Raw genomic sequence first — 22,086 nt, 5'->3', positions numbered from 1 at the left:
CTTTGTTTCCTTATCCAAGAACAGCTAAAAATGTAAAAGTCATTATAGTGAATATGGCTGTATGTTTCTTCAGTTTGAAAGGATGAGATTGAACCTAGTGACTCTAGTTTGTAGAGAACTGGCTTCTTACCTGTCTCCTGCTTTTTAGAATTCTTTGACCATAGTTGGTCTTTTGGTATTATCAAAAGAATAAAATGAGATAGGGAAAGAAATTTAAAATTAAGCCTTTAAAAAATACATATAAGAACTTGGGAAATATAATTCTTTCATTCATAACACATGTGATGTGTCTATTATATGTTTGTGGTTTTTAGTTTTTTTAACAAATTTTATGTTGATTTTTGCAAATGAGCGTGAAAAACTATGGATATTAATACTGTTTTGACATTAATGTTATGTTTAGGAATGGGAACTTATCAGAAAGTATATTTTACTGTATTTTAAAATTGCTTGGAATATTTTAAGTAAGCACAATTAGTGCTTTTCCTTTCTATGCTTAATTTAGACAAATATTTAATGTTTCTCTTATTTTTTTAGTAGTCTTAAATTATTAGCACAAGTAATTGGTATTACATGATTATTTTTATTAGAAGATTCAATTTTAAAAAAATGAATATTAATACAAAAATTCAGTAACTTAATTTAAAAATAATTTTTAGAACAAATTAAGTCTAAAACTAGCTGTGATCTGTACAACTTTGACATATTTCTTCTAAAATAGAATAAAATATGTGCTTAGTTGCCATCTCAAATATTTTAAATGTTTGGATCATTTTAACAATTTTGACTCATGATACTTATGAAGATGAATGCAATTAATCTTTCTGCTTCTATAGTTGTTTTTTTTGGTTATTTGTGTACTGATGTTCTATAGGAATGGGAAGTGGTAGTGCTGGAAAAGAAGGGGGGCCATTTAAAGCTCTTTTACGACAACAGACTCAGTCAGCATTGGAACAAAGGGTAAGAGTCATTTAACGTTCTTTATTCTCATACTGGTAATGTGATTGTATTATCAATCTTCCCTCTACTTATAACTTATTTCCATACTGAGTTTGGTCACATATCTGTACTATTGTAATTTCAAAGTCCAAACTCTATTTAAGGTATCAAAGTAATTTGTTTATGAATAATTACTTTTAATTTGGAATAATTATATAACTATTTTTGTTTTGTCCTCCAGCCTTTTATTAGAAATAGTCTGTGTGCAAATATCCATTGAATAGTGAAATTATTTCTAATTTTACATTAAAATTATAATATATAAAAGGAAATAATAGATATTTTTCCAGAAGAATATTTTAGTTATTGAATATTAAAAGTAATTCTTTAATATCAATATTTTTATTTGCTGAGATTATTTTTATCACTGGCCAATCTGCTAGGGGTAAGAAATGCACAGATTCCGTATTATACAGATTAACATAAATAATGTGATTGTTCAGTATTTGAGTACATCTCTTTTAAATATTATAAGTTTAATGTTTTATTGAATCTGTTAAATGGAAAAATGAATAGTTAAAGTTTTTGGATGATTTTTCTCTTTTTATTTTTATGTTTTTATAAACTTCAATGCTAAGGGAGGATCGCCTCATAGGTTCTGTAGAAGGCGGCGGGTATGTTCCTAAACATGTGTGAGAGCCTATTTCTTGTATTGGTAGCTTTTCTAGTTTTAATCTTGATCATTGTAGTTTTATTTAAGCTTTTAACAAGTGTTGCCAGCTTTTTTTCTTTTTGTTACGCAGTTTGTTTTTTAATTTAATAGCACTATGAGGCTCTTGGTTTGTTTTTTTTTCCTTCTTAACTAATACAGTGCATGATTTTACATCACATCAGTTATTTTAATGCGTAGTTCCATAGCTGTTATTATGTCTGATTTGGAAGTTGTAACCATTTACAGAATTTTCTTTTACAAGTTCCATTTTATACTAGCATTAAAAAACAAAACAAAACATACAACAGCAGATACCTATAAAAGGATGCACTTTATAAATCAGAGGTATTTTTTTCCTAGAGGTTGGCTTTTTGAGAATACTAGTGTTTTTCAGATCCTATTATTACAAACAGTACAATTTATTTCTTTTAGATTTTCTTTCCTTGTGATGAGAGTGTCTGTGTGTGCACTGTTTGCCTTTAGACAGGCTTGAGAGATCAGAGCTGAGCTAAGCAGAGTGATGAGACTTGAGCTGTACTCAGTTCTTGGCTTTATACCACATCAGGCAGCAGTTGCCTTTGAGCTGCTCTCACAGCCTGCAGGCGTAAGCAGCCCGCCTAAACATAACCATCCATTGGAATCAAACCTAGAGAATGACTAAAACTATGGAGAAGAGGGTCAGAGTGAAGGTGTGTATGTGCCCACTTCTCATTTTTTAGTCCAGAACGTTCTTACCTCCTTCCTTCTCTACAGAGTCCCTTTCACTAGGAATTTGTCCTATAATCTGATTACCCTTCTGGAATTCACAAAAGCAGGAAAACTTGTGTTGCCTTGACGTTTGATATAATGAGATTTTGCCTGTATGTTATGCCTGTGGCTTTACCTCTGTACTAAGAACGTTTAAAAGCATCTAGCCTTAAAATACAAAATATTCGCCCTGGCCGGTTTGGCTCAGCGGTTAGAGCATCGGCCTGTGGTCCGGAGAGACCCGGGTTCAGTTCCCGCTAAGGGCATGTACCTCGGTTGCAGTTTGTCCCCGGCCTTGGTTGGTCGTGCGGGTGGCAGCCACTCGATGTGTCCCTTTCACGTCGATGTTTCTCTCTCTCTCTCTCTTCCTCTCTCTCCCTCCCACTCTATCTGTGCAAAAAATGGAAAAAAAAAAATGTCCTCGGGTGAGGATAAAAAAAAAAAATACAAAATATTCTAATCAATGAAAATTGTTTTGGGTTTGGTTTCGATAAAATTTATCTTTTCAAATATGCTTTTAAACATTCTTAAAATTTTGGACACATTAACACATTGGGCATACACTACTAGATACTCCTCATGGAATTAACAGCAAAGGGGTGGAGAACTATAGTTTTCATGTACAACTTTGTAAAACCCGAGTTAGCAATATATTTACATAACTTAACTTTGCAGTATCAGTTACTTGAGTTTATGAGACTGCCTCTCTACCCTGTGTACAAGATAAATAGAAAAAACCATCATCTTTGGCTTTCCCATTCATCTGTGGCTGCTAGTAGTGTGGTTTTGTTCTGGGAAGTATTTGTGCAAAAGTATGAAGAAATTCTCCCCATATGTGTTCAGACATGCCTTAATCTGCCAAGTTAAACACTGGATCAATTTGAACATAGGCTACTTGTATCAATTTTTATATATTCACTTAAAAATATTTATTTCTACCCCTTGCCACCCTTAATAAATTATATGGATTTTTTTTCTTGAGGAAAAGAAAATTTTTATTTTTCAAATACCTTTATTTAATGGGTTATTCAAGTAGCAATTCTCAAAAATAAGTGTTATTTTTTCCCTCTCACAAAAGCATTAAAAAATAAGTTGACAAGATCTTGGTAACAAGTGTCATTTTACTGGGAGATGAGAATTATAGTTAAAAGTTTTATTTAGATTGAGGTTTTGCCTATGAACTCTTTAATGTAAGGCAAATTGATATATTTCTCAATATGACTTTTTTTTTTACCTGTAAGAAGAATGAAATTACTTTTGTTAATTCTGAGATGTATATTTTTCAATAAAGAAACCTAGTTGACTTAGGTTAACCTAGTGTTTTTTTTTTAATGTATTTTACCATGGAATCTTTCATTTAAATATATGTTAGTGAGGAACATAAATAGATTTATGCTGCATGCACTTGGCTTATGTCAAAGCATCAATATATGAAAGTGTTACTAGGTACCACAGGACAAGATATGTTAGATATGAGGACTTTCCAGAGAAAATGTCTTCTACAGTTCCTGAAAGTCTCATCTGACCATTGAAAGTAGGGTGTGCTTGGGCTGATCCTAAGGTAGCTCTCCTTATAGAACAGAGAACCTATAAATTCATCAAGTGTAATAACAGACTAGAGATTAAAATCAGCTCTTTAACTTAATGTTTTAACCAGAAGTAGCAAGAAACCATATGATAAGGTTTGTTGCTCAGTAAGATTCTAGGCCCTTTTGAACTCAAGTTTTTCACCCTAAACCTGGAGATAATAGTACTTCCCTCTTAGGATATGGGAAAGATTAGAAGGCATAGTTTTAAGATACTTTGCAAGGGCTGGCACATTGTGTGTACTCTATAGCAACTCACTGGTGATGGTGATGGAGATGGTAGGTATTGAACCTCATATATACTGTTAGGCTGTAGATATGAGCAATAGCTCTTTTGAGAAGGTTGTCTGAAGATATAACTTTTAGTTGTATAGCAATACCTTGTTATTTACTCTGATAAAGTATGTGTGTTAAAGTGAGTGTGGGTGTGCTGACTGGATGAACTGGGGACACGTGGGACAGAGGTGATGTTGGCACAGTGGGCCTCTGCCTCTTTGGGCAGTTATGCCCTTTTTCTGCCATGACCCTCGAAGCTTTTCCTCTTGTCCATTTATCCTAACTTCTGAAATTTGGGGATAAGAGTCAAAGAATTCCAAATAGGGAAAGCATTTTGGTTCATTTTTTCATTCCTCAGATCTTATATGCACATGTTTTTAATAGGTCAATTTACCTAATTTATTTATCTTGTTTTAGAAGGAAATACTACTTTTCATTTGCTTACAAAACTTATTTTCAGTGTCTCTTGTCCAGAATATTTAAAATATTTAAGTATACAAAGTAAATTTAAAATTTTTAAAAAAAAATACTATGCCTCTGTATTTTGAGGAAATTAAAAATGTAGGTTCTTAAAATTGAAAACAATTTTAAGTTCAGGTGGCAATGAGGAGGCATTTTGACTAAATATTTTATAATATATTTAAGTGAAATTCCCCATCTTTCTCCTCTCTTGTCTTCCTTGTCTTCTGCCTATCATCTGGGCTATACCTACCCACTTCCATAGACTGTTTTTTTACTCTTCTTTACATAGCCTAGGTTTTCTTGTCCTTATTAATTTAAAAATTACTTTTAAATTCTAACTGAATTAACTTATAATTATATATATACACAGACACATATGTACACATACATACATATATATGTATATCTATATTTTTTATACTATATATTCATGGGTTACTGAGGTGTACCAGACTGTTTGCCTTTGTGCTGAATGACTCCAAATTGTTATGCTTTGTGAGTTATGCTTTGGTGAGTTTGTATTCTTCATGCTTTAAGTCTGAATTCTCCAGTCAGTAATCTTGCTGCTTTTAATGTACCTGCTTCTAGTAGTATTCTGTATCTCTTTATCTTCCAGCTTTTATTTGCTGCATTTAATCTGCTGTGGTCTAGAAAAAAGATACTGATAGATTTTAGAATATGACCCTAAAGTTATATACTTATAATTACTATATGCCCTACTAGGAGTATGATCTGTGGGGATCTCTTATGAATAAAGTACATAAACTGTAACAGGGTTTTTTTTTTTTTTTTTACTGCTAAGAGCCCTGTTTTACTTATTTTGCAGTTCTCAGTTAGGTTCTTAATAGCTGAGTCTACTGGTAAGTGATTTCTGGTTATGTGAGCTACATTAATCTTGGAGCCAGACAAGTCAGATATTTAGTTTCCCTGACCCGCATGCAATTTGTATAATGTGAGAGACCTCTGTATTTGGCAGCTACAGGGCTCCCTTTCCTTCCTGGTTACTATTTCAGTGAATTTCATTTTTTTTTTTTTTTTACCATTTTTCTCTTGCATGCTTCTCTAAATTGATGAGGTTGATCTCCTTGAGAGAGAAGGGAAGAATAAAGCTTTGAAGAACATGTGGAATTCTGTTGCCTTCCTTGCTGTCACCTACTTATCTCTCTCCTTTCTCCTGCCGCCCTGGTGTTGATAGAGTAATAATCTCATAAAGTGATTCTCTATACACCTGAATCTATCTTTTTGCCCTATCTGCACATTTTTACGTATTTCTCTCTTTCTTTTTATTGATTTTTTTTTTTAGAGAGAGAGAAATGGAGAGAGAGAGATAGAAACATCCATTGGCTGCCTCCTGCACAGCCCCTACTGGGGATTGAGCCTGCAACCCGGGAATGTGCCCTGACCCAGATTTGAACTGGGACAACAGTCAATCCACTGAGCCGGCTAGGCTCTATGTATTTCTTAACACATACGTACATTCATCCTCTCCCTCCCACTCCCTCAGTCCCACAGTCTTAGATCTCAAACTCCAGGCTTTGAGAGTCTTTACAAGTAGCCTGGAATTGGCTGTGTCTGTGAGGGGGAGTCTATGCCAAAAGGAAGTAGGTATGGGGTAGAGGGGGATCCCCTCATGCCATTTTGAAGTCATGGTCAGAGTAGGAGATTGAGAGGAAGGAAGAGTGTAACTATTCCTCAAATTGGAACTCTGGGAACATTTTTTTCACTGAGAATTGATAAAAAGAGTGCTTGGATTCTATATAACATGATATATGTGGGAAAATGGATTCAGAATTGTAAACATCCAAGGAAACTTAATTACAAAGCATGTGTAATGTATATTTAGTAACCTTTTGTTAAGGGATGGAATTAATTTCCTTGTAACAAGCTTTTTAATAAGCAAATTTTTTGTACTTTACACACGGTCAGTTATATTTTTCCTCATTCTTTCTACTAGGAATTTCCCTTTTTCACCTTGACGGCGTTTCCTCCTGGATTTCTTGTGCATGTCGGGGGTGTTGTTAGTGCACGCTCTGTGAAGCTTTTGGATCGGATCCACAATCCTGGTATGTTCTTTAAAAGTTTGTTATCAATGCTTTATTTATTTTAGATTATGATTATTAAATTTGATTTTTATAATGTTGTTTTTTAAGCCAAATTTATCTGAAAAAGAAATGAACACTAGAGTATAAACTGTAGTTATAATATATTTGTAGTGATCTTAATTAAAAAGAATCAAACTAAGAAGAAGTATACTTTAGTTATATTTTTATACAAAATAAAAATACAAATCTTGATTCACTTTTGGCCAAGGAATCATTTTGAGGGAATATTAAGTAACTTTTGAGTTGGCTATTTTCCTTGAGCCAGGCCTAAAATTATATTAATTAATATTATATTAATATTATATTGATATTCTTATTTGGCATATATACATATAGATTTTTGAAAATTTTAAATCGTCACTTCCATTAACCTCTTCCTGAGGCCTGTGCTGATGACTATAAAAAGTGAAATGCTTTGAAATTATTATATGCCAAACATTATAGATAATGATTTTGAGAATACATAATATTACTATTCTTTTAAATTAAAAAATTAATCTGTGCCTTGTGGTTTGATGTCATTTGTTTTGAGTTAATAATTACAGAGAAACAATGGAGTTTTTTAGATTCTGAACAAGATTTCAGAGAAGCAGTACTAGCTAGGATTATTTATAAAAACTCTAAAGCTGAGTGAGTGCATCTTTTAAGCATCAGTCTTCCTTTTCTTCTATGATTTGTTATTTTTTCCCCCTGTTTTTCATTTTTCTGGTCAATTCAAGATCTTTTTTTTTTTTTCATGTAGTGTTTGTATATCCTGAAATAATTAAAGGCAAATTTAGGCTGATGCCAGTTTAATGTATTGAGACCTTAAAACCTTAATTTAGGAACTTAAATTATTTGGAAAGTACAAGGAAATACTGGGTTAAGCTATCTCATATTAACTATGTGACCCAAGGCTAGTTGCCTGTATTTCTATGGACCACTGACTCAGATATTTTGATAGATGGCACACACTGGTATAATAACTTCAAAAAATGGTTTTAGGAATTTATTCAATTATTGTAATGTCTTTTATTTACTGAAAACACTTTTATTGTTGCTTCCATGTACTCCAAGTAAGCTGTAGAGTCTGGGAGAACAAGTGAAAGTTACTTAAATAAGTTTAAGCAGTGAGCTATATTTAAGATTGTATTATTTTGTACAAAAAAAAACTGTTTTGTGGGTATTATCGTGCTTGCCAGTTTATTCTAGGTATGTAAGAAATATAAGAATCCAGGTCCAGAGAAGAAAACAGGAACCCTTATTAAGAATATATTCTGTATATTGTAATTAACCAGCTCATCCATTTTCTTCCTTTCTTCCCTTTCTGAATATTTTGTCAATTCACATATAGAAGTTCTTAGTTAATAATGGACTATTTCCCAAATGATTATGGGCATAAACAAATAAGTGCTTTTAATGACATATAAGTAATATTTTAATTTGTTTTCAGTTAAATACAAACCAATTATATACTCTCATGGTTCCAATATTAGTTTTATATAAATATCACAGTTTTTGGATTGCTTAATAAATCTTTTATGCTTTAAAAAATAACATTTTATTAATCTTCAGGGCCCTTAAATAATTATTTATGAAAACATTTCAGTTTGTTGACAAAAACTGAATGTTAAAACGAAACTTTAGATTAGCATCTACCATAACGATGTTGTATTAATTTAATGACACTAAGTGCTGAGAAAAACTTAGGGTGAATTGAGATACATGTGCTAATGTTAAAAGTGCTGTGTTTGCCCTCTCAAATGAATTCTGCAACTATTTTTTGACAAGTGAATATGGGAAATTTGCATTTGACAGTGAGCGTAGAAGGGAAAAAAATCTCGTTTTAAAACCACTACCACCTGCTAATTCTACGGATTATTATTTTGGAATTATTTCTTTTAGAACTTGCTCCTTTGTTAAAAGTTTAGCAAATAGGATCATATAACAAAGGAAAGAATGGGGTGGTTTTAAAAATCAAGGTAATTATCTTAAATAATTAAACTTTAGTTAATGTTAGATTATGATAGCATGCTCCTTCTTCTCTATTTCAACTTCTTATTAACTCTGCTGTCTGTGTCTTTCCAGTTCCTGTCGAGTGGTGTTGTCAATTGTGTTCTTGTTTGTAGTTTTTTTTTTTTTCCTACTATTCTGCACCTAAAACTGATCTTCTAATTTGCTGTTTTGAACTCAGCCTTTGTCGGAATTATGGGTAACACAAGATCTTACAAACTGCTAGACTGGAATAGTTTCAATTCAGGTATTTTAATGGTCATTCAGTACTACATATGCTGACAAAAATTATGGCAGCTCAGTGAAGTTTTTAGAATGTTTTAGATTAAATAGGTTTAATGTGAATTCAGTTATGTTGATACATTCTTCAATACATATGTTCCAACTCTTATAATTTCCATGGAAATGCAAATATAAAAATGTGTTAACTAAAACGAATTAATCAAAACCATAGAAATATCATAAATTATGAATGACTTTTGTCTAACCTTCAGAATAATAATTTTAAATTATGTTTTGGACCTTTTTTTTTATATCAGGTCAGTGACACATTAGCTTTATGATTAAGGAAATATTTCCTAAACATTATAAGTATTAAATAACTAGTTTGATAATTTTAAAGTATATTTAAATTTCAATCTACATTTGAATATAATGTATTTAGTGTTGTGTAAATACTATAAAAATGTAACTATTAGCATTTTTATTTATAATTCTAAAAGTGTTCCAAAATTTGGTAAGAACAGATTTTGAGGAGATTAACAGCTTTTATAAGCTTTTCTCATTCCCCTTCTACATGAGAATATAATTTTTCTTTTTAAGTATTTTTACATACAGATATTGTTTGTAGCTTTTAAAGAAACTAAACTAAACTTTACAGATGATGATGTGGTTTAGAGTCAAAGCCAGTTAATTTTTCTTTCTTTTCTTTAAATTGTCTTTCTTTCTTTCTTTATTTTTGCTGATCCTCACCCAAGGATTTTTCCCCCCATTGATTTAGAGACAGAGTGGAAGGGAGGGAAGGGAGAGAGAGAGAGAGAAACATCGATTGGTTGCCTCTCACATGCTCCCCGATGGGGACGAGGATCGAATCTGCAACCCAGGTACGTTACCGTGACCAGGAATTGAACCCATGACCCTTCGGTCCTCAGGCCAACACTCTAACTGCTGAGCCAAACTGGCCAGGGCTCTTTTTTTTTTTTTAATTAAATTTATTGGGGTGACATTGGTTAATAGGATCATATCAGTTTCAAGTACACATTTCTACGATACAAGATCTGTATATTGCACTGTGTGTGCTCACTATCCAAAGTCAAACCATCTTCTTTCACCATATTAGGCCTCTCCACCCCCATCCCCTGCCCCCCTTCCCTCTGGCACCCACCACACTGTTGTCTGTGTCCACGAGATTTAGTTTTATATCCCACATATGAGAGATCATATGCTTTTTAGCTTTTTCTGACTGACTGATTTTACTTAGCTTAATATTCTGTTTTTCTTTTTGATAAAAGCATATTCTGTTAATAATACAGATATCTTAATATTGATGTCATTTATATGTTAGAATTAAATTAAACAATAGAATCATCTTGATTCAGTATCAGAAGCTATTATTTTGCCTTAAGAATCTTTTCAGTACTTTGTGCCAGAAAATGTATCTCTTCACAGAAAAACAAAAACAAACACTTAGAGGCTCAGCATTTTAGATAATATCCTATAATCTTTTCAATATTGCAAACTTTTTTTGTTCTCAGGAGTCCAGGATGTAAGTTCTGATGTAAGTAATGCATGTTTGATTATGAAGTAACTTGTTCATCATGAAGATTTACCTAAATTCAGTCTAGTAAACAATCTGATCAGGTCCAACCTTAGCAGATTTAGACTGATATGAATTGGTAAATCTTTAGGGTAATTACCTCTGTTGGCAGTTTTTGCCAGCATGTTCTCACATTGATTAGAATTAAAACAATCATTTCTAATGTCATACTGTATACTTAGTTTTTATTAAGGAATTAAAAATACTCTGATTTCTTTAATAAATGAAAATATATTTTTACATTAGGCAGATTAGTATAGTAGGAAGAAAGAAGTCTTATTAGATAAGAAAAGAGCATTGAGAGCAGATTGATCATTAATAATTTAATTTAAAGAGCTGAAACCTTGTCAGGGCAAAGATGTTTAAGGGTGAGATGTGTGTGTTAGATGATAGAACAGTCCTGGAAAGCGGAAAAAGCAAAAGATAAATCCTATAGACATAAGAAAGACTTTGTCCCATGTAAGCAGAATTACAGAGTTTGGCAAGAAGAAACCTGGTTGAGGAAGCAGTATATCTTACCATCATTTAGAATAAATCAGGTTATAAGTGTATGGAGGAAAAAAGATGGATATAAGTTATAGAATATTAAAAGAACATAAAAGATGACTGTCATTTAATGTTCTCATAGTTGTATGCTTTTGATTGAGGTATTAGAATTATTATGATAACAGCTGGTACATATTCAGACATCAGCCTGATTTTGATAAAATAACAATAATTCTGAAAAAAAAGTGATATATTTGGTAAATCTGTTAAAATTATTTCTATATTTTTCTCTGTAATTAGGGATTACTGCTGTCCTGTATTACCATAGAGAATCAAGAATTGACCATGTCAGTGAGAAAACTAATTGTTGATATGGTTTCTATTAATACTAAAAATTATTCATCTATCAGTGTATTTTCTGGAATCTCTTATACCATGTATTATATGATGTGTCATCAATTTAGTAATAACCTTCCAAGAAAAAAAGAGAAACTACCATCTTAAATATACTTATTAATTATTAGACATTCTTAATTCACTAACATTAAAACATGGAAAGATATAGGAAAACATTTTATGTTACACAACAATATTTTGTGAAATATAATTTATCATGCAAGCATTTACTAGAATTTATTTTGTGCCATGCAGTTTGTTAGATAATAGGTGTGCAAAGATGCCATGGCCTGAAAAATATGTAAGTGGTTTACTGTGTGGTCTGGTGTATTCAAGATACAGTGTTAAAGAGGAAGGCATGACTAACTCCATGTGGTAAGGAAGCTTATGGAGGTGGTAATTCTTGAGCTCAGTTTTGTTTTTTTTATCCTCACCTAAGGACATTTTTCCATTTTTTGTTCAGATAGAGTGGGAGGGAGAGAGAGGGAGAGAGGGGTGGGGGAGAGAGAGAGAGAGAGAGAGAGAGAGAGAGAGAGAGAGAGAGAGAGAGAGAGAGAGAAATATCGATGTGAAAGGGACACATCGAGTGGCTGCTACCTGCACAAACCAACCAGGGCCTGGGACAAACTGCAACCGAGGTACATGCCTTTAGCGGGAACCGAACCCTGGTCTCTCTGGACCACAGGCCAACGCTTTAACCGCTGAGCCAAACTGGCCAGGGCTTGAGCTCAGTTTTTGAAGGATATAGAGGAGATTCATGTATATTTATATTTTAGACAGTGTTTTTGGAGCCATGTTAATGTACATCCTTTGAATGTAGTTCCGAAACCTCCAGCATTTGCAAAATAATATCCTAGCCAGTACTCATTTGGTTATGTTACTTATTTCATACTTACGTTTTTTGCCATTGAGTGCAAAATGTCTTTGTTGGTTTAGCTTTTTTTTCTGTTCTCTTTTCTCCTGCTTCACTATCTTAGTTTGTGTTAACTAGAGTGATGGAAACTTTTTTTTAAAATCCTCACCCAGGATACTTTCTCCATTTATCTTCAGTCAGAGTGGGAGGGAGGGGGAGACACATACACACACACACACACACACATCGATGTGAGAAAGACACATAGATTGGCTGCCTCCTGCACAGCCCCAACCAGGGCCAGGGACTGAACCACAACCAAGGTATATGCCCTTGACTGGAATCAAACCCAAGACTCTGATCCGCTGGCGGATGCTCTAACTGCTGAGCCAAACCACCCAGGACAGAAACTATTTTTATAGAGCAGGAAGAAGGGAACTCAATATCTGAGAATTTATTTTTAAAACATTACCTTTTATTATCTTGCTTTTTATGTTTCTGGCCTGGTAACAGACTTTGAGAAAGAAAGACAAGATGACTCTTGCTGCTAAGAAGGAAGATGCAACATTTGCAGATCTTGTGTGTGACATGCCAGGAACAGGGGTTCCCTAGTGGTCACATTTGCGTTAGGTCTTTGACTATAGTATAGAGAAGGGATTTAGCAAGACTAGAGACAGGGAAACCAGTAAGCAGACTGTAATAGTTCTGCCCAAATAAGTGACCTAGGCCTTGGTGGTGGCAGGAGAGCTCACTGTGTGTCAGGCACTCTTGCTTGTTTAATCCACACAACACAACCCTGAGGCAGGCACTATTGCCCTTTGTAGATGAGCAAAATGAAACAGCAATTTTTCCAAGGTAAAATACAAACTGGTTGAGCCAAATTAAACCTTACTTCTCTGGTTTCAGGGCTTAACTCGTCACTGTCAATTTTCAAAATACTTAGGATGTAAAATTAGCAGGATTTGGTAATTCATAGAAAGTGGTGAGTGAAACAGGCTGTTGGCAACTGTTAGCTGAGAATGAGAGACTGATAGATCATGATTATCCTGTGCTCAAGTCTGTTTGAAAGTGGAGTTGTAAAAATACTTTGAGTAGGTTTTAATAGTCCTATTTCTTTGTTTCTCAGATGGCTATGATTGATCTTTTTTCTTTCTTTCTTCTAAGTTTACCACTTAAAGTATTTCTGAATAGCTCATGCAAATAACTAATTGGTAATAGTGTTAGTGTAGTTAAGGAAAATTTCTTCTTCTTTCTTTATATAGGATGAATGTCAGCTTAGTTTTTTTTTTTCAGGAAGTGACAGACAAATATAAAGTAGTATGCAATGTTGTTTGAAATTATTGTGAGACAGGTGATGTTTAAGGAAATAGTTATAGACTATACATATCAGTCTGATCATCCAACTTTTTTTTTTTACAATTTTAAATAAAAGCCTTTTAATTTAGTGGATAGTCATGGAGTGCTTGCCATGTCTTATGCACAGTGTTAGAGATTGGGAGCACCATTCTTCAGCCAGAGATCCTATTGACAGAGTCTAGGCTACTTTTTATACTGTTTTGCTTTGTGTGTGTGTGTGTGTGTGTGTGTGTGCGCGCGCGCGTGCGCGCGTGTGTATTAGTTAAATGGAGATAGCTTTGTTGGAAATTGAATTCTACTGATGATCTCAGCAATTACTCTTACTACTACATCTGAGAGGTGTACATGAGTAGATGTGCAAATTAAGCCTAACTAAAGTAGTTAAGCAGCTTTAAGTTTTTAGTATTTTAATAAGGTTTTTAGGAAGTAGATATATACAGGGTGGGGCAAAAGTAGGTTTATAGTTGTTCATATGGAAAATAATACAATAACTAATAAATAATAATACAAGAATAAACTCTATGTTTTGTGTATTCACAACTGTCAACCCAGTTTTGCCCCACCCTGTAGAATTCAAGAAGGCATAAATATAGCATGTATGCTTTGTGAACTTTTCTTCATATATAAAGTAGCATATAAATGTATATGTAATTTTCTCTATATATAATGTCACTCAATATTTATTACTATCCATTTTTTATTGTCTATAAAAATTAGGTAATCTTAATTGTGAAATTTCACTTTTTATATGTATAATAATACAACTGGATATTCATTACATTAGTATGATCTTCTCTTTCTATATATAATATAATTGGTCTTTATATATGAAGAGTTTAATTTCACAATTAAAGAGAAGATTACATTTATGACTTGTTCTTTTACAAATAATAAGGAACTCCAGTTTAATTTTACCTCCTAACATCCTAAATTACTACATCTTGATGTTTGTTCTGAATTTGCACATCACTCTCTTTATAGTAAGACACTTCTTCCTGGTCTGGAACTGAATCCCTACCCAATTTGAGGTTGTATACTCCCTTGAACCTCAACTCTCTTTGCTGTTTCATTAGGGAAAATCTATCCTCTTCAAAGATTGTTTTGGGTTAGAATATTTCTTTCAGGTATTTGAGAATGTAGCATTTTATGCTGTCCACTTACAAGATAGAACATAAATGCATTACAAACTTATATTTGATCCTACCTAACAATTTGTTTGTTCATTTAAAAACTAGATTGAATAACTGTCCATTTTCTTTATTCTTTCAACCAGATGAAAAGATTCTTAAGGGCAGAATTTTTCCAGAGCTATGTAAAAATAGAACTAAATTTAACTGTTTAGGTAGTTATTGATTTCTTAGTTGCAAGTGCATGATTGCCTAAAATCTCAAAGGGATTAAGTTTTACAAAGGCATGTTGTGTTGAGTTGTTTACCTTTTTACTTCCTAAGATACAAACTATTGCTGTAATATTAGGAACCTTCACCAGTTTCACCTACACTTCAGAAACAAGATAAAATGCAAAAAAGATGGCAAGATATCAAGCTATTGGTATACTCTAGAAAGTAACAGCAGCAAAATGAAATCATTGCGATGTCAACCCAAGTGTGCAGACATTACTTTTAAAAAAGGGATCAGTGAGATACTAATCTAGAGCTGAGTTTGTGCCTACAATTAAAAAGATATAGTAAAAGATTTATGATATTATCTATGAAGTTTGACTAATAGAAGACAAACAAAATAGTATGAAATATAACTTGTATAATAAATAAATTTTTATCTCCTAAAATGATATCTTTATAATTATAAATAATTATATAGATTATTGAGAGGAACATGGTATTTCTAGTGAAGATATGTTTTTCTTAACATCTTTGAAATGTCATCAATTTAACATCTCAGGTGTACATCCTCAGATGACTAAATTGTATTTAGTTTTATGTATGGCATATATAGTTGCCATAAATTTTTAAGCCAGACGCTTTGTTCTGCTGTTTATATAAATATAGTAGATCCTTAATTTTTGAGTTATGAAGGATGAATAAAACAATTGAAATTCACTAATGTGTTTTCTATAAGAATGTTAGCTAGTAGTTTTTAAGCTTTCAAAATTCCATTGTAGCAGTTAAATACTATAATTTGTGAATTTTTAGTTGTAATAAGTTAGGCTGAATCATAATTACTACTTCTCAATATTCTCTGGCTCTTCTCTGGTATAAGTATGATGTAGGTGTTGAAGATTAATTTTTCTTTAATATTAAATAAATTGATTAACCTTAGTTTTATTTTAATTAAGCAACCCCTAAATTTAATAGCCAAAAAAAAAAAATCATCCTTTGGCTTTTTGCTTACAGTTGTAGATAATTATTGTTACTTCAACGACTAGTTTGTGATTAAGTGCTCCCTACTGTATGCTTGCCTTGCTTTCACCGAGAGTCTAGGGCCATTACTTTCTGTAACCATTTCAGTGAGCTGCCATAGTTTTCGGTCTGTACTGTCACCTGATCCAAGCATGCGCCAAAATATCCACTGTTTCTGGCTCCTGTCGGCTGAATCCGCTTTGCAAAACCCTTTGTTCTTTGAGCTTTTGCTTTAGCCAAAAACCAAATTTAAGAAATTCTTTGGAGTGTGGACATATGCCATTTGCTTCCTTAGCTCCCATGTTATGTAACTTGTTAGCTTTTATTGAACTTGTAAATAATTACAACAGTGGCATCCCCATGTGCAACTGTGTGGCTCGTGTGTCAAAATAAAGGCTGCTTGTGAACTTGTCAGAAGAATATGAATGCTCCACTTGTGCTGCATTCAGCTTTTTTTTTTTTTTTTTTTTTTTTTAATCAGCCACCTATTCTCTCATAGTGTTTGGTTTAATTATCTGATTATTTCATGTGTTATACCAAGGTAAGTTTGATGTAAATAAACTTTGTATTCTATGTGATTACATGTATCTCATAGTAATTATTATTGCATACTTTTCCATTTAGATATGCTGCCTATTTCTCAATAAATATATCTTGGACTTTAAGTGGCTTCCTCCATTTTCATTAATTAAAAAACAATGTTATGGATTACTTGTAAAATTCATTTAAAAATAGAAAAGCTACCATGTATTACTTGTGGCACAGATATAGGCACACCTAATGTGACAAAATATATGTTTATAAAAACATAGTGTATAATTTGTTTTAGCAAATAATAGTTTAAATTTGCAGAAAGATATAAAAAGTAAATAGCAGGCCCTACTAGTGCATTTAAGAAAAGTTAGACTTTTTACTTTATACAATTTTTCAGAAAAATTATTTTCTAAACAGAAATATTTATATTATTATTTATGATATCTGTTTTCAGAGAATAAATAATTTGATAGATTGTGCAATTACTTGAGTGTTTAAGTTTGTCTTACAATATAAAAATTCCCTATTAGGAAAGGAGGATGTTAAATAGAAGTCCAAATTGGTCTGGAAACATGTATGTCTTAAAAAGAAAAAGAGAATGTATTTGAAAGTGTTTTGTGCCGTTTATGTCTGCAGTTCAGTTAGAAATATGAAGAAATTCTTAAACATAATAGCATATGTGCAAAATAGGGCCTCCTAATTTTCTCAGACACATTTCTAATATTCATAATATTGGTTGCTAACACCATACTGTAGTCTTTTCTATTTCTTTTCCTTCTTTATTTTTCTCATACTTTGATCTTTTTCTCAGTTTCCTGGAGTCTGCATTTTTTTTTTTTTTTTCCTTTTCCTCTGAAAGAAAGTTTTAGGGTAGCTTTGTCTTGGAGCCAAAACTTTAATTCAAGAAGTGGCTGGCATCATTGGTAGGTAGTTCTGGCCTTTATCTCCTCATTTCTCCCTTTTGTTGATCTCCTTCCTCCCGGTGGAGGAAACAAAATTACACCATAGGAGTGTGGGCCACAGTAAGCCTTTTAACCTTCCTTTACTTTGCTGTCTTCAGCGTTTCACTAGTGAGTATAATTCTACTTATTCTTATTTTGCAAAACATACTTTGAAAATGGTTATGTACTGAAATTCAAAGCAGAAATTTGGGGGATTGTTTTATTTTCAGTTTTAATAGTGCCTTATATTTAGAAAATTTACAATAAGAGCTTAGCTTCCTATTTAGAGTTGGTTAAGTTTTTTTCTATCCCAACAGAATTGGCAACAAAAAGAAACAAATTTTATAGATTGTTTCTGTTTTTAACATCTTTATACATAAAAAGTTACTATAATTTGCAGCTGCTGTTCACCAGTAGTTTGCAGCTCAGTGCAAGTGATTAGGAAGTATGTGTGACAGATGCTCCATTTATAATGCTCCATTACAAAGCAATATTCCATTCCTCTATGGTAATAAAATGCAGTTCTGTGATTTTACGGCATTTTCTTAATTACAGAACCATATGTGAAATTTTAATGTTCTGTCTGAAATTTGTCCCTATATACAGCGACCAAATTATTTGTATTAATCTTTTAAATGTTCCCCACCCCCCTCAATTTTGAGTTGGCTAGTCCCCTTATATTTTGGTCTCTGCTTTAGGACCCAAGTCTCTTTAGAAGCATAGCTAGAGATGGTTTTCTATCCCTCTTTTTTTAACATTGACAAATCTTTGCCTTGGAGAGAATCCAGAATATAGTGGGTTATAAAAAATAGGTTCCAGGAAATGAAATCTGAATGTAAATTAAATTTATGGATATGACTCATGATGTATTCTCCCAGTGAGGTGTGATATAGGATATCCTCTCAGTTTAAGATTTGAATCTGAAAAGTCTGGTCTACATTTTAAGTTGTATCTAATAAAATATATCCCTGTAGATGTCCCTTAAAGTAATAAAGCAAATAGAACTAGGTGGTTTATTTTCTAGCAATCAAGTTTAAAATGTTAAACTTTTTGAGAAGTAACATTAAATTATAATGGTAAGCTTTTGAGAAGTAGTATTTTAAAAATGTGAAGTTTTAAAATCTATTATGGAATGGTACTTTCTTGCTTTCCAGAGTATGTTTATTTTAAACATTCCTTGTTCATATAGACAATGTGCTGTTGAGTAGTAAACTGATTTAAAATTTATTTTTCAGATGAACCAGAAACTCGCGATGCGTGGTGGGCAGAAATCAGACAAGAAATAAAATCACATGCTAAAGCATTAGGCTGTCATGCTGTAGTGGGCTACAGTGAATCAACTAGCATCTGGTAAATGATAACAACAACTTGCTTTTCTAGATGCTGTAAGTTACAGATTGTCATCACAAAGGGGAAAAGCTTCATTCAAATATAGAGAGAAGAATAGCAGAGTGATCCAGGAGCTTGGGCTTTAGCGTACGTCAGCCTGAGGATCAAATGCCATCTTGCCACTGAATTGCTGTGAAACTTTGAGAAAGTTACTCTTCTGCTCTGAGCCTCAACTTGTACATTGACTGAGAATATAATACTGGCACATAGCAAGTATTAACTCTAGACTAATTTTATTCCATTTTGTGACTCTGCTAACTTCTTCCTCTGGGATCTTTGGAGCCCTTGACCTATTGTAAATGAACTGCCTTGAGTCTTTAAAGCTTATCTCGAAACTCTTTTTACTTTCTTTTTACTAAGTGTTACTTAACTTTCTCCTGCTAACAAATCATCCTCCCTAACTCTGCCAGGTAATTAAGGGACTTCTATACCCTTAATTCTCAAAACCATTTTTTCCCGCCTTTCATTTGAACAACCTCTTCTCTTTTAAAGTCCATGCTGCTCCAGTTTAGACTTTTCTATCTCGCCCTGGCCGGTTTGGCTCAGCGGTTAGAGCGTCAGCCTGCGGTCCGGAGAGACCCGGGTTCGGTTCCCGCTAAGGGCACGTACTTCGGTTGCAGTTTGTCCCCGGCCCTGGTTGGTCCTGCGGGTGGCAGCCACTCGATGTGTCCCTTCACATCGATGTTTCTCTCTCTCTCTCTCTTCCTCTCTCTTCCTCCCACTCTATCTGTACAAAAAATGGAGAAATGTCCTCAGGTGAGGATTAAAAAAATAATAATAATAATAGACTTTTCTATCTCCAAAACAATCTTCTGCCAGTCTTAATTCCTCTGCCATCTCCTCCAGTTAAATGTGATTATCTCCCTTCAATCACCCTAGCATTGTACTTTCTCATTATTAAGTCTTCTATCCCCTCTTGACTTTTATCCATACTTTGACTTCATTGTCACTCAAAACTGTTGCCTCTTAAAAATTTGAAACTGTAAGATTTCATTCTTGGATCACAATATTTTCCCATTCACACCATTTGCTCATGTACCCCTGGTTTGTTTGGGCCTGTATCTTAACCAAGAATTTTTCTAGTTCTTTAGGTTCTGACTTTACTTATTATCTGCCATCTTTGAACCCTACTGTCAGCTCCTTCAAAAGTTTCATAATAGATATCATCTAGAAATGGTTTGACCTTTTGCTATTTATTTTCTACCTTCTGTTCTTAAATAATTCTTACTGGAATTATTACATGGATAATTCTCTTGCAGTTGTGGTGATTATTATTGTTAGAGAAAAATTATTAGATTGTAGTAAATGTGGACATTAAAGAGCCATGCCTATTTTATCTTTTGCAGTCCATGTATTCTTCTCTTGAACTGTTCTGTTTTCATTGTAGTTGTCCTACTCTTGTTAAACTACTAACTTTATTATGCTTATCCTGCCTTACTCCCCAATATATAGTCTTGCTTCATTCATGGATTTAGTGTCACAGTCGTAAGGATATGGTTTTAAAAGACATAGTTCTTGTTATCAGATTCACATTCTACTAGAGAATTATGATTAGTATATATTTTATAACAGAGATGTCCCAGGATGCTTTGGGATCCCATAGGGTTGGAGACTAGAGGTATGATTGGAAGGAAGTGTCAGTGAAGTAACTGAACCTTGAAGATTGAACTGAATCTCAGGGGATGAGTATAAAATATATAAATGAAGAGAAGAAGCATGGGGAGGTGTTCAAGGCTAAAATAAGAACATGTGGAGAAGGCCAGAGGTGTGGATTCATTGTGGCTGGAGATAGGTCACAGATGCAAGATCCACAGACATGAGTCCAATTTATTTACTTAGAGCTTGAATTCATCTGACACAAACTTCTCTATTCCTCTAGACCTCAAAAAGTCTTTGTATTAAATCCCATCTTTACTAATTTATTCTGTTTTAACCCATCCAACTTACTATTACTGTGTTAAACTCCTTGAAATATCACTTCTCTTGTAGCTCCTTGATCCAGTGCCTGCTAGTGACTCTGTGTTATTCTTTTTGACATTCCCAGTACCCACGTAAACATTTTAAGCCTGGTCTTTCTCTCCTCCAGTGACCATTTCTTTCATGTCCTTTTAGGCTTCCGGTTCATTTACACTTTGTTTCCAGCCTTTTGTCCCTAGGCTGCTATTTTTCTCATTTGCTTTGTGAACTCTTTCAATAATTCTGTTGATTGTTTACTTTTTTGGCTTTCAAATTGGCAATATGTAGTAAAGACATTCAAAGAATTCTTTTGAATATCAATTTTTAGCAGATATATAAAATCATGTTGTTTAAGCTCCATTTAGTATTTTTTTCAGACACCTTTTTATTATTAAGTTTATATTAAACTACAGTTTGTGTCAGATATTTAAATAGTTTGCTTTTAGAAAAGTTTAAATAAAAGTTAAAGAGGATTTTAATATATTTTAATGAGTTATTGTCTGATTCAACAATATAGTTTGTTACTAGTTTTATTTTGAAACAGTTCAGTCTTCATCAGCTTTACCACATTTATTTATTTATTTATTTATTTATTTATTTTTTATCCTCATCTGAGGACACTTTTTGCATTCATCTTCAGATAGAGCAAGAGAGAGAGAGGAAGAGTGAGAGAGAAACATCAATGTGAGAGAGACACATCGATTGGCTGCCACCCACACAACCCCAGCTGGGGCTGGGGACAAACTGCTGCCGAGGTATGTGCCCCGGCAGAAACTGAACCCAGGTCTCTCTAGACTGTGGGCCGATGCTCTAACCACTGAGCAAAACTTGCCAGGGCACATTTTATTTTATTTTATTTTAAATCCTTACCTGAGGATATTTTTTCATTTATTTTCAGACAGAGTGGGAGGGAGAGATAGAGAAAGAGAGAGACATCGATATGAGAGAGACAAATCAATTGGCTGCTTCCCACATGACCCCAACCAAGCCTAGGGACCGAACTGCAACTGAGGTACATGCCCTTGACCAGAATCGAACCCGTGACTCTTTGATCTACAGACCAATGCTCTAACCACTGACCCAAACCGGTTAGGGCGCTTTACCATATTTTAAAGGAATCTACTATCATTAATATTATACTTTATCTTTTACAATTTTTAACTTATAAAGAATTCTTGCCCTCT

At 33.3% G+C, this 22,086-nt stretch overlaps 1 protein-coding gene across 13 annotated transcripts in view; it reads left to right on the top strand.

Annotated features, from left to right (window-relative positions):
• Positions 1 to 22,086, top strand: part of C2CD5 (C2 calcium dependent domain containing 5) — a 95,412-nt gene that overhangs the window by 31,006 nt on the left and 42,320 nt on the right. For 12 of the 13 annotated variants that reach the window (XM_036250486.1, XM_036250453.1, XM_036250425.1 and 9 more), the window contains 3 exons: positions 875 to 960; positions 6,677 to 6,785; positions 18,793 to 18,907. In XM_036250486.1, the coding sequence (XP_036106379.1) occupies positions 875 to 960; positions 6,677 to 6,785; positions 18,793 to 18,907 (310 nt within the window). Of the gene's footprint in view, positions 1 to 874; positions 961 to 1,577; positions 1,614 to 6,676; positions 6,786 to 18,792; positions 18,908 to 22,086 lie in introns of all 13 variants that reach the window. The other variant, XM_036250515.1, reaches the window with a different exon arrangement.

Source organism: Molossus molossus, unplaced genomic scaffold (genome assembly GCF_014108415.1).
Source record: "Molossus molossus isolate mMolMol1 unplaced genomic scaffold, mMolMol1.p scaffold_m16_p_10, whole genome shotgun sequence".
Taxonomy (NCBI): domain Eukaryota; kingdom Metazoa; phylum Chordata; class Mammalia; order Chiroptera; family Molossidae; genus Molossus; species Molossus molossus.
Note: the sequence above shows the minus strand (reverse complement) of the source record. Positions and strands in the feature narration are given on the sequence as shown.